We start from the raw sequence: 12,811 nt of genomic DNA, 5'->3' as shown, positions 1-12,811 counted from the left end.
GATGGTCCTGGTTCTGATGCTGACTCTGTATGTCTGTTCGTTGATGGCTTCTGACTCTGAAGTGTCCTGGTTCTGATGGTTCTGCACCCTGTATGGTCCTTGGTTCTGAAGGTTCTACTCTGTGTGGTCAGGTTTGAGGGTTCTCGACCTTGGTGTGTGTCCTCGTTCTGATGGTGCGACCTGGTATGGTTCCTGTTTCTGACTGGTTCTGATGGTTTTCTGACTCGGTACTGGTTCTCGCCCTGTGTGGTCTGGTTCTGACTCTGTATGTCCTGGTTTACCTGTATGGTCCTGTTCTACTTATGTGTGGTCCTGGTTCTGACCTGTAATTGTTCTAGACTCTTGTAGTGGCTCTTTCTGATCGGCTTCCTGATGCTGACCCCTGGATCGTTCTGATCTGGGACCCTCGTATGGTTCTGGTTCTGCTGACTCGTGTGGGTCTGGTTCTGCATGGTTCTGACTCTGTGTGGTCTGGTGTTGACTCTGGTATGTGCTTGGTACTCACCCAGGTAGGTTCTGCTGTCCTGGTATCAGCCGGGGTCACCTCTCTCCATACAGCCCACTTTCTCGGCAACCTTTTGAGTTGACGAAGGTTTTCCTGCGAGAATTTCCTCAGCTGCCGACCGCTGAGCCGCTCGATGCGTCAGGCAGCATCAGGTCGACAGGGACTTCCCTGCCGGCCCGAAACCGGCGCCTGTCCTCCGTGGTCCCTAGTTCTGACCCGAAGACATGCAAGAGAATCAGAATCCAGACTCAACACAGACCACTGGTGGACCCCAGGAACCATGTTCTGGCGTTAACCGGATGGTCTTCGTCACTTGAACGTCGGCTCTGCGTGGGCGGTCTCTGTCGGCGGGGCTGGGCTTTCGGGTTCTGCAGCGGGGGCTCCGGGGGTCAGCCCGGTGGCGTGTGTGGTCCGGAGTCGAGTGGGAGACGTAGGGGTTCGGGTCCCGGAGGGTCGGGGTGCATCAAGAGGGAGCTCGGGCGAATCAGGGTCTCTGGGCGTTCACTGGAGTGCTGAAGGCTGCTGACCGAGGACCCATTCCACCAGCCTCCTCCTGAAGGACAGAGGACTGGTTAACTGGTTATAAAGTAACCGATGTATGAAGTAACCATTATCAAAAGTAACTGATTATAAGAACTGATTATAAAGTAACGAGGGTATAAAAGGTAAACTGTTATAAAAGTAACTCATTATACAAGTAACGATTGATAAAGTAACCGTATAAAAGTAACTGTTATGTATAATTGTAACTAGTTAAAATGTTAACCGATTTTTACAAGTTACACCTCACACCTCAACTCCACATCAACACACCCACACCCACCACCACACCGCCCAACCCCTCGCTACCACACACCAAATACACATCAACCAACCCACACACACACCACCCGGCCTCAATGAGATATAACACACATCACCCACGTATCCCCGCCTCTCACCTCAGTTACACTCTATACAACACTACCCCGCCCGCAATCTCCTTCACAAACAACCTCCGCCCACACCAGCCGCCCTTCTATCCCCCGCCACCACCCCCCAGCCTCCCCAAAAAACAACATGATAAGATATAAACCAGATAATAAAGTTAAATACTGATTACATAAGATAAAAGAAAACGCATAATAAGAAGGGAAATAATATAAAAACAAAACAAAGGTGACTTATACAAGTCAACCGCGAGTTAAAAGAAAAAAAAAACAGTAACTAAATAAAATAAAAAGTAAATAGACAATAATAAAAAAGATAAAACTAACAGTAAATAAAGTCAAAGATAAATATAAAACAAGTAAACAAAGAAATAAATACCAGATATAAAATAGATAAAGAAGTAAAACGAAAAAAATAGACCAAAACCAGAAAATGAAAATAAAAAAAAAATGATTACTTCACTGGTACTTAAAGGGGAAGGGTGCTCACCTACAGCTCGGACGTGTATTTCACAAATATCACGGCGTCACCGTCCTCACCGCTTATCTACCGCCTTGCTGGGATGGGTCCTTTTGTTCGCCTGGGCAATTTTCCGTGCGGGTAAGCACATATACGGGGTGGCTTAAGCACATTTTATGACTATCCTAGACTTGTTATTGAAAAGAGAAGAGAAAATGCAAAGAAGATATAAAATAGAAATACAGCGAAGAAAGACCATAATATAATAAGTTCTCGCTCCGTGTTCGTCGTTCTGCGTGAACGTAAACATTTCCGTAGAGACACATATAAAGAGAAGATCAATAAAAGATAAATAAGACAGAATTATACCACCATGGAACGCCTGTGGGGGGGGGGCCGCCCATCATTTCACGGAACAGGCCATTTACCATTCCAAAGTATTTTAAACGGGTTCATAAGCTGAAAAAGTTCTCAAGACTGCCCGTTGGAGTTCTGAGTAATAGTGTCGTAATGCTTACAGTGTAAAATCACTACTCTTTAATTACTGCATACTCAATAAGAAGACAACAAAAAGAAATAAATATACCTCAAAAGAAAGATAAAAAAAATTTGACTTAAAGACTTCTGTAAACAAGTAAATGAGAGTGAAATATAAGGGATAATAATTCAGCAGACAGAGAGACTAAACTTCTTAACCACCTGAAGCCTCAGAGACCTCCAGCTCCCAAAGAGTCCACCCCTACTGAGGCGAACTGCCCTCTCGACACTCTGAGCAAACACCGAACAACAACGACTAACCAAAAGAAATCAGACTAACTACAGCACAGTGTACAGAAAGCCTGTCTGGACCATTGGGACGAAACAACTGTTATGCCTTGCTAAAGGAGCAGAATCTCTCGTATGAGAATAAACCACGTCCAGGCTCAGTGAATATTTATTTGTCTACAGACCACTCACACAATAATTGTTGTTTTGGTTTTCACTGCAAATCAAGCTACAAGAGAGCCCAGAGACAGAGAGAGAATCAGAGAGACGAGAGAGACAGAGAGCAGACGCGGAGAGAGAGGAGACACGGCCCCGCGAGAACGAAGGAGACAGAGAGGAGAGACAGACAGAGAGAGAGACAGAGAGAGAGAGACAGAGGGGACAGAGAGAGAGGGTAGAGAGAGCAAGGAGACAGGAGAGAAGTCAGGAGAACGAGAGAGAGAACGACGAGAGCAGAAAGAGACAGAGAGCTGGAAGGGAGAGACAGAGAGAGGACGAGAGAGAGAGGAGAGAGAGAGGAACAGAGAGAGAGGAGAAAGCAGTGAGAGAGAGCAGCAAGAGAGAGACAGGAGAGAGAGGAATGCGTAGGGGAAGACAGACGGAGAGAAGGAGAGAGACAGAGAGGAGGAGATGCCGAGGACGAGCACAGGAGACGCAGAGCAGACACGGACCAGTCAGAGAGCAGACGAGAGAGAAGAGACGAGAGACGAAGAGAGAGAGAGAGGACAGAGGATGAGAGAGGAACAGTGAGAGAAGAGACCACACCAGAGGAGGAGAGGGAGCACTAAACAAGAGAGGGAGACGTAGAGAGACAATGCAGGAGAGAAGATGAGAGCAGAGAGGAAGAGAGACGAGAGAGACAGTGTCGAGTCAGACAGAGAGGAGAGATGAGAGAGCAACAATGATGAGCAGAACAGAGCAGAACACGAGAGAGAGGAGACGAACAGAGAGAGACGAGACGCAGGCGAGACAGCAGAGAGAGAACAAGTAAGTAACGAGAGAGACGAGAGCGCGGAGACGACACCCAGAGAGAGCACACGAGACACAGAGAGAGAGGGACCCGACGAGAGACAGAGACTCCAGTAGAGAGGAGAAGAGCACAAAGGACGCGGAGAGAAGGAGAGAAAGCAGAGAGAGAGATGACAGAGAGAGAGAAGAGAGAGGAGAGAACACGAGAACAAAGAACAACAACCACACCGAGAGAGAAGCGACGGAGAGAGAGCGGAGGAGAGACAAAGAGAGACAGGGAGAGAGATGAGAGAGAGAGAGACAGAGCAGAGAGACACCTAGAGAGAGAGAGAGAGAAGAGAGAGAGACAAGAGGCGCAGAAGATCAGCCGAGGAAGAAGAGAGAGACAGAGAGCAGAGACAGAAGAGAGAGACAGACGAAGAGGAAAACCAGAGAGAGACAGAGAGAGGAGAGAACAAAGAAGGGAGAAGAGAGAAGAAGAGAACAGAAAAAGATATGAAAAGAAAGACAGAAGAGAAACAGAGACAGAGGAGAGGCAGGAGACCACCGAACGAGAGAGACAGAGAGGAGAAGAGCGAGACAGAGAGAGAGAGGAGAGAGACAAGAGACAGAGAGAGAGAGGATCAGAGAAGGACACGAGACAGAGAGCAGAGAGAACGATCAGAGAGAAGACAGAGAGAAGAGGACGAGAGAGATGGCAACATCACTAAGACAGAAGTAAAAGAGCAAAGAAGAAAAGAAGAAAGATAGACACGAGACGAGAGAGACAGAGAGAGAGAGCAAGAAGAACAACAAAACCGGAAGAAGAGATAAAAAAAAAAAATCCGTTCTCTGCGGTCTCTGTCTCTCTCCTCTCTGTTATTCTCTCCTGTCTCTCTCTCTCTTCTCTGTCCTCTCTCTTCTTCTCTGTCTCCCGGTCTGTTCTGCTCTCTCGTGTCTCGTCTTTCTCTCTGTCTTCCTCCTCCTCTGTCGGCATCTGATTCTCTCTCTTCTCTCATCGTCCTCTGTCTCTCTCCTCTCTCCTGTCTCTCTCTCTCAAATCTCCTTTCTCTGTCTCTCTCCGTCTCTGTCTCCTCTCCTCTCTCTCTCTCGTCTGCGTCTCTCTCTCTGTTCTCGTCTCTCTGTCTGTCTCTCCTCTCTTCTCTGTCCTTCCTCGTTAAAATAATAAAATCATACCACAACAAATAAATTATATATAAATGTATAATAATATATATATATCCAATCATACAAAAAAAATACAACATAAAAAAAAATAAAAAAAAAAAAAAAAAAAAAAAAAAAAAAAAAACACAATCGACAATATACAAAACACTAGAAATCAATCATACAATCAATACACAATATCATCCATAAACCTCAAAAAAATCATGTATACAAATATCTCTGTCTACAACAAACATACATACAATCCAAAAATCAACATACTACAATAGAAAACAATCAAACAAACTATCAGAAAGTTACAATCATCTCAATCACAACTACAAAAAAAACAAATGAAACAAAAAACAAATATACTATCATCAATCTCATGAAATACATAACAACTACCAATCACATCACATATGATACAACAAATCAACTAATTACCAATAAATATAAATTCAAACTAACCAATCAATCATAATATTAATACCAATCAATCACAAAAAAACAATAGATCATATAAAATACTTCTCTCAATACACAAAAAACATCATCAAAAACTAACAACATCATCAAAAAGGATAAATACAATCTCATTCAAACACTGAAAACACAAAATAATACCACACATTACACCTCAAATCCATCACATCAAATCTAACAAATCCATCGAAAATAAACAAAAAAACAACAAAAAGAAAAATCATCAGGATAACAAAAACAATCAAAAACAAAAAATACAAAAAAAAAAAAACAACAAAAAAACAAAACAACAAAAAAAAAAAAAACTCCGTGACCTCCTTTCGTCTCCTCCCGATTCATAACGGACTGGTTTCATTTGCTCTGTCTTCTTCTCTCTCCTGTCTTCTCTGTGCGGCACTCTCTCTGTCTCTCTATCCTCTCTCTCTGCTTCTTCTGGGTATCGTCATCTCGCCTGTCTCTCTCGGTTCTTGGTCTAGTCGTCAACGTGCGATCTCGGTCGCATCTTTCGCTCTCTCGATTGCTTCTCTCCTCCGCGGGTTGTGAAAATAACATATAAGCGTCTAACATGCATCATACCAATTCAATCAGTCACTCACAATCAATAACAATCAAAAAACAATGAGACAAAAAATAACATCGACAACAAAATACCGTACTGTCTCTCTCTCTCAGCCTGAAATCCTAAACAAATAACTACAAACTTAAGATACAAGAACAGACTACAATCCCATCAATAAGAAGTACTCACACTAAGAAATCAATTCTAACAATAAACAATCCAACATCTAACAAACACACAATCAAATACCTCACATATCAAACACGTACGAACCACCAAACAGAAAACAACACACAGTTAACTGTAAAATACACAACAAAACAAAGTATGCGTCAACCACACCCTCACCACACCTCGTCCTCACCCACTCCCCTGCCCCCTTCCCCCCCCCCCCCCCCGGCCCTCCTACCACCCTGGGTCTGGTTTACCCCTCCCTCTCCTCCCGCCCCGGGCCTCACGCCCTCCTCTTCTCTCTCTCTCTCTGTCTCTCTCGCGGTCTCGTCGTCATCTCTCCTGTTCATCCTTCTCTTCTCTTCCGTCTGTTCGTCTTCTCTCTGTTCTGTCTCTCTCTGTCCTCTTTCTCGGATGCTTATTTGTGGGCACTCGGTCGTCTCTCTCTGTCTGGGTTTCCCTCTCTTCTCCTCTTGTGCCTTGTGCTTTGGGTTCGTAGGGGGGTTTCTGCACTGTTTTCCTGTGCTTTTGGATGCGCTGGACGTGTTGTGCCGGTGTCAAGGTGGTGGTCCTGTCTTCTCCCTCTCATGTCTCGTCTCTCTCGCGTCTGTCTCCTCTCTCGAGTGTGTACGGTCGGTGTCTCGGTCTCGTCTCGTCCTCTCTCTCTCTCCTGCTCTCGTCTCTTCTCCCGTCTGCGCGTCTCTTGCTCCTCGCGGGCACGCGCTCTCTCTCTCTCTCCTGTTCTCTCTCTCTGTCTCTCTCGTCTGTCGTCTCTCTCTCTTCTGCTCTCTTCATCGTCTGTCTCTCTCTCTTCTCCTCTCTCTCTGTCTCTCTCTCTCTCTGGTTCTCTCTCTCGTGCTCTCTCTGTCCTCTTTAGCTTTATTGGCATGAAAAAAAAAAACAATATTGTGAAGGTCTTAAAACAAATAAATGTTCTATCACTGAAGCTGGACGTGTTACGACACCTGTCTCTGAAGTACAGAGAGATCTGTCCTTTAAGGCAGATAACAGTTTGTGTTTTCTTCAATGTGCCCAGACAGCTTTCTTTCACACTTGAGTTAGCTTTATCTGACTTACTGTCTGTAGAGCAGTGTTGCTTGTTGTTGTTGTTGTTGTTGTGTGTTGTGGCTCAGATGTGAGAGGGCATGGTCGCCTCATACGCAAGCTGACTCTCTTTGAGTGAGGCGGGTCTCTGAGTCGGTGGTTAAAGAATGCTTCACGCTCTCTGCTCGAATTATTATGTTTAGTTTACTCGACTTTAACCTATTTACAGAAGTCTTTTATTAGAACTCTTCTTGTACGCTGAGAAGTCGCTGTGTTCTCTTCCCTTACTTGAGTAATGCAGAATAACAAGGTAGTTGATTTTAACTGTAGGCATTACGGTCGCGCGACACGTACTTCACCAGCAAACTTAAAGGGCACCTTGAATTTTCAAGCTTAATAAAACCGCGTTTAGAAATCATTTGGATTGGTTATAATGGCCGTGTGCTCCGGTGATAATGGTGAACCCCCCCCCAGGCGACCCCCAGGCAGAAAACAACCTTAAACTCTTGGACTACCTCCGGTAAACTGGAAAAAGGCGGTATCACCGAGAGGTCAGAACCATCAGAACCAGGACCATACAGAGTCAGAACCAGGACCATCAGAACCAGGACCATACAGAGTCAGAACCAGTTTTAGTTTTCCTGCTAATATCCGACTGATGACTGACAGCTGATCAATAATCATCACCCTCTGATCGTTAAAGGTCAAACAGAACGACGTGTTACTTTAATGTCTGTTTGTCTTTCAGCCGCCAACGCTGTGAACGCTTCCGGTGAGTTCTCCGACAGAACCTCACGTCATTAGAACTAATGAAACTCTCAGAGAACAGTTTGTAATTAGTTAATGTCCTTTACTGTGTCCCTGTAGAGTCCGGCGGCGGAGGCGGTCCCGCGGGTCCGGAGGAGAACCTCTGTAAGATCTGTATGGACTCTCCCATCGACTGCGTCCTGCTGGAGTGCGGTCACATGATCACCTGCACCAAGTGCGGCAAGAGGATGAGCGAGTGTCCCATCTGCCGCCAGTACGTCGTCCGAGCCGTCCACGTCTTCCGGTCCTGAGCGCGCCGACCCCTGACCTGCACCCAGGTGAACCCCGACTGGATCAGTGGAGTTTTATAATCCTTTATTGGGGCGCTGCACATCGTCAGCTCAGTTAGATTCTCCACAGTTCAAATCCGTCACCTTATTTTATGGAGACTATGATTTTAATACGTTAAATTTACTGTAAATTGTAAAATGTACTTAATGAAACTCAGAAGAGAAGCATTACAGTTAGAGAGGTTTTCCATCTGAGATTTCTGCTAAAGGAATTAAGAACGTCCCAAATAGAGGCCTGTCCCATTTTGACAAACGTTTAAACGTTTATATTTGTGTAGGCGATCTAACCGGTTTAAAACTCGCTCTAGGGGGCGATAAGATGTTTTATACGTTCAGATCATTTCTATAAAATCCAGACCAGGCCTTTATTGGAGACCTGCGTTTATTAGAAGTTTTACGGTATTAATCATTCTGTACAAACATGGAACCAGTGCTGATTCTCTTTCATATCCTTTGTTTTATTTTTGCCACTTTGGAAGTAAAATATGTGTTAAATTGAATTCATAAAGGTCTTAAAGAGTTAAATTTAACCTGTTTCGAATCAGAAAGTCTTTCTCTGTTTCTCTGATTCGCTGCTTTATTCTCTGTAACGTATAATAATATAATTTAAAGGGGAGAGTTGTACAGTTGCCATTAACGGGGTCCAAAAGTCTGTAAACATGTTTATTCCTGCTGTAAAGTTGCCCATTTTAATATGGGGCCTTATGGAGACTCACTACTGGAGCCAGCCTCTAGTGGACAGTAGAGGAACTGCAGGTTTTCTTACTTCAGTGTTGCTGCTTGTACAGACCAAAGCTTGTTTTCTTGACAGACGAACATCGTCAACAAGTATTTTTTAGTTTCTTCCACTCCCAGTTTTATCTAACCAGAATTCCTCATTAACTTCTTAAACTCTCCGTCTCTATAAACTCGTGATGATTAAAACCTTCCTCCTCTTCTTCTCCTCCGCAGGGTCGAGTGCCTCCAAAGAAATAACCTGCAAACCGATCCTCCTGAAGGGACCTTCTACAGAGACAGAAAATGTTTCTATTTTGTTAATTCTATTTTTCTCGTGCGAATAAGATGTGCGGTACGTCCGTATGAAGAATGTAAGAAGTGACCTTATCAGACTGCAGAGCTGCTGTTTGAATAAAAACACTGAATGTACAGACCGACTCTACGGGAGGCGGATCGCATCTCTGAATCACGAACTTTAACCTCATCGACCGAGAATCTTCTGTGCCTTCGCCAGCTCGTAACTCTGGACCTGCTCGCTGTGAAGAAGGTCGGTTTTTAAAAAAAAAAACGGGATCCAGTAACGGATCCTGAAACTGTAAGGGATCTTGAAACTGTAAGGGAGCGTAGACGGGTGAGGAGGGTCCGCTCTGGCCTTCATAAAGTCACCACATCGCCTTTAACTTCCTGAGACACTCAGACTGTGTGACAGCCTCTACTTTGTTTACAGTCTGCAGTGAGTTTACACTGTAGAAATAACTAGATGAGGTTAAAGTCGATTAAAGTCAGCGGACCTCTGAGTGTGCGCTTCCCACTCTCAGCCTCAGTTTAATGTTTACGCACCGATATCTGAGTAACACAACCCAAACTAGTAATTAATGCTGTTTTCAGACCAGCAGCCATTCAGATGCCTTCAGATCAGATTATCAGCAGGAATATGACCTCTGACCTCCGCCCAACCACGCACACTGAGCCCCGCCCCCAGCCTCAGGTGATCGGGGCTACACCTGTCATTCACACCTTTACCTGCAGACACTCAGGTTAGCATCCAGCAGCTGGAACATGTCGACAGTCGAATGTCTGGTAGAGCGAACGCTGCTCAGTTTTCAGTTTTAACACTCTTGATAATAACTGGATAAACAACCGGATCAGTGTCTTTGCAAATTCTAGCGCTGTAACAACAAATATAATATTTTTTGACTCTTATCGTACTTTACATTTTCACTTCAAGCCTAAACTGTTTCAGGATTATATTTTAGCATTTAAAATGAGATGTGATTGTTTTTATTTGATACAAATATCAAGTACTTGATCCTTCCTAAGCCCCGCCCCTTTGTGGTATCTGCTCCAATAACAGTTGAGCATATGTTATGCTAAGCTAACCTATGTTTAACAGAAAACCACATTTTGTATATACCTCCATGTTGATTGTATGAAAGTCACCTCAATAGAAATCACATTTCCACATTCTTGTTCTCCTACAGCTATATCTATATACAGACATATAAACATATGTATATATATAATAATAATAATCTACATTACTCGTTAGTTAGCTCAGTGGTTTTCAAACGGGGGTCCTTGAGTCGGTTGTAAATCCAGCAAAAGGAGGAAGAGAATATTTTAACTGTTATCAATAAAGTAGGCTGATTTTATTGATTCAGAATGTGGTTTGTCTTTTTAACATAGATTAGCCTAGCATATAGCATATCTAAGTACAGGAAAGGAGGAGGAGAGGAAGGAAATGGGCAGGGCTTAAGAAGGGTCAATTCATTGTCGAAAAAGCAATAATCTGACAAAATTTAATCTCAATTTAATCCTATTTTTCTATGAGCTTTAAGAACTCCCTTTCAGTTTATCTAACACGCCTTTGGAGACTGTCGAGTGTTTTAATCCATCAAAGATCAGATGCAGAAACAATACAATTAAGATTATGTGGAGAATGAAATATCCAATTACAAATGAATAATTAATAAATATAACTCAATTCAGTAAATTCCTATTTGTCCTGTAATTAGTACTAGGACTCTTAAGTATTTTCAAATAACTGATAAAATAGTTTGGTCTAAAATATTTCTTCAAACGTTTGTCGGACCAACAATCAAAACCAAAAATATTCTGTTTATTACTGTAGAAGACAATTGAAAGTGAAGCTGGAGCGTTTGATAGATCAGCAAAGAATAGTTGCATTGATGTGAATAAAGCGTTTGTGTGAAAAATTACACACTTATCACTTCTCACCCTCCATGCAGCAGACTAACAGGATCCACCAGGCGGCAGCAGACACAGGAAACACACATTTTACTTGGTGCTAAGCTAGGCTAGCAGTTTCAAACTCTCCCCAGTCTTTGTGCTAAGCTAACCATGGACCCAGGGCTGTAGCTTACCATGAGGTCATTGCCTGATTATATTTTCTTTCAGGGACTTTGACAGATATTATTTTTTGTGTTTTTTAGGTGATTCCAGTGTTTTTGGACTCAAAATATTAATATTTGTGACAAACTTTAGGGCAATAAAGGAATTCTTGCCAGCGTGGAGAAGTGTTGAGACAACATTTAGCCTTTATTTTTGGAAAATAAAATAGTGAACGCTCGGTATAATCTGCTACTAATTACAAGGAAAACAGAGAAACAGTTCTGAGACAGTTATTCAGAGTTTATGCGGTTGGGTTGAGTTTGTAAACACTTGCAGAAAGTGTGATGGAACCGCTTAATTTCTGTCCTGTACCTATCACTGGACACAGAACAAGAGGATTTCCTAAATACTGAACATGTTCTTTTAAATCTACATTAGGTGGGATACAAACAATAGAAGGGACTATTATATCCTGAGGGACACAACGTTTTTACCAGACATGATATACAAGAGATGCTTTACTGATCCTTAAAATCTACATCAGGTTTAATAGAAACAACAGAGGCACCAGGACGCTTCCCTGAGGGACTCCACATGTTATTGAAGACAGAGAACAACATGACTTATTAATCTTTACCAGCAGACTGTCTCTGTTTATTGTTGAGCGAGGACTAGCAGTTAAACTCTGTGGTTTTAAGTCGACTTTGTGTCTTGTTGTAACACTGATTGCACTAATCTGTTGATGCTGAAACATTTTTCAACTTCTTCAGTTGATCTGTTTTGGTCGAAGAGTATTGTTCTGGAAAGATTATGCAGGATACATATTTTGTCTTTATTTTTCTTGAGGTTTTGTTCTTGTGAGATCATTTAAGTTTGATTTTTTTTGTTGTGAATATTTTAGATTTTGAGTTTTTTGTGATATGATGGTTGTTAGTACTTTTGGGAATCACACTTTTCCTCTGTAAGTCTTTCCCTTTCGGTTGTACAGTGGGATCATGCTAGCTCTCATTAAGTTTCTCTGCACTTTGATTTCTCTGCTACCGTATAGCTGAATAATGTAATAATCACAGTTCTGTGAGAGTTTTATATGACCAAAGCTCCCAAAATACACAATCTCTTCTTCAGGTGTCTGTTAGCATCTGTCGCTGTCTCCACTGAGACCAACACAGCTGCAAGCTAACGTCGGTTCGGTTTTAACTCCTCACATACTTTTCAAATACTTTGTGGTCTGTAAAAAATAAATATTTTAGAAATTGAACAGAAAAAGAAGAAGCTTTAGTTTTCTGAGTGAACTTTGCTGAATTATTTTGTAATAAAACTGATTTTCTCTCAGTTGTGTGTCCGGTGCTCAGTGATGTTTTTATTTTATTTTTTTATAAAATATTTTTATTTTTATAACAACAGTAACAGGTTCCAGGACGGTTCCTGTCAGACAGACAAAAAATAATTACTCTACTCTACTTTTAATTTTTGTTTCAAGGTAGCTACTAATTCCAGCTACATATTAGCTCCAGAGGAAACTTAAGATAAGAAATTAAAGTTGAAGTAAAGAAAATAGAATAATAAAACATATACACTATATACAATAAAATAGAATAATAAAACATATAC

At 42.4% G+C, this 12,811-nt stretch overlaps 1 protein-coding gene, 1 long non-coding RNA gene and 1 pseudogene across 2 annotated transcripts in view; 2 read left to right on the top strand and 1 right to left on the bottom strand.

Moving 5' to 3' along the window:
- Positions 1-452, bottom strand: part of LOC118342125 (WD repeat-containing protein 62-like) — a 4,846-nt gene extending 4,394 nt beyond the window's left edge. Inside the window, exon 1 of the mRNA XM_035680576.1 lies at positions 324-452. Within this exon, the coding sequence (XP_035536469.1) occupies positions 324-452 (129 nt within the window). The remainder of the gene's footprint in view (positions 1-323) is intronic.
- Positions 453-3,289: 2,837 nt separating this feature from the next.
- Positions 3,290-4,081, top strand: LOC118342117 (annotated as a pseudogene).
- A 3,506-nt stretch (positions 4,082-7,587) lies between these two features.
- On the top strand, positions 7,588-12,532 carry LOC118338461. The gene is made up of 3 exons (XR_004797246.1): positions 7,588-7,806; positions 7,902-8,119; positions 9,083-12,532. It is a non-coding gene; the product is annotated as an uncharacterized LOC118338461 (long non-coding RNA).
- The last annotated feature ends 279 nt before the right edge of the window (positions 12,533-12,811 follow it).

This window comes from Morone saxatilis, unplaced genomic scaffold (assembly GCF_004916995.1).
Source record: "Morone saxatilis isolate NCDOM2014 unplaced genomic scaffold, NCSU_SB_2.0 Contig10, whole genome shotgun sequence".
Taxonomy (NCBI): Eukaryota; Metazoa; Chordata; class Actinopteri; family Moronidae; genus Morone; species Morone saxatilis.
Note: the sequence above shows the minus strand (reverse complement) of the source record. Positions and strands in the feature narration are given on the sequence as shown.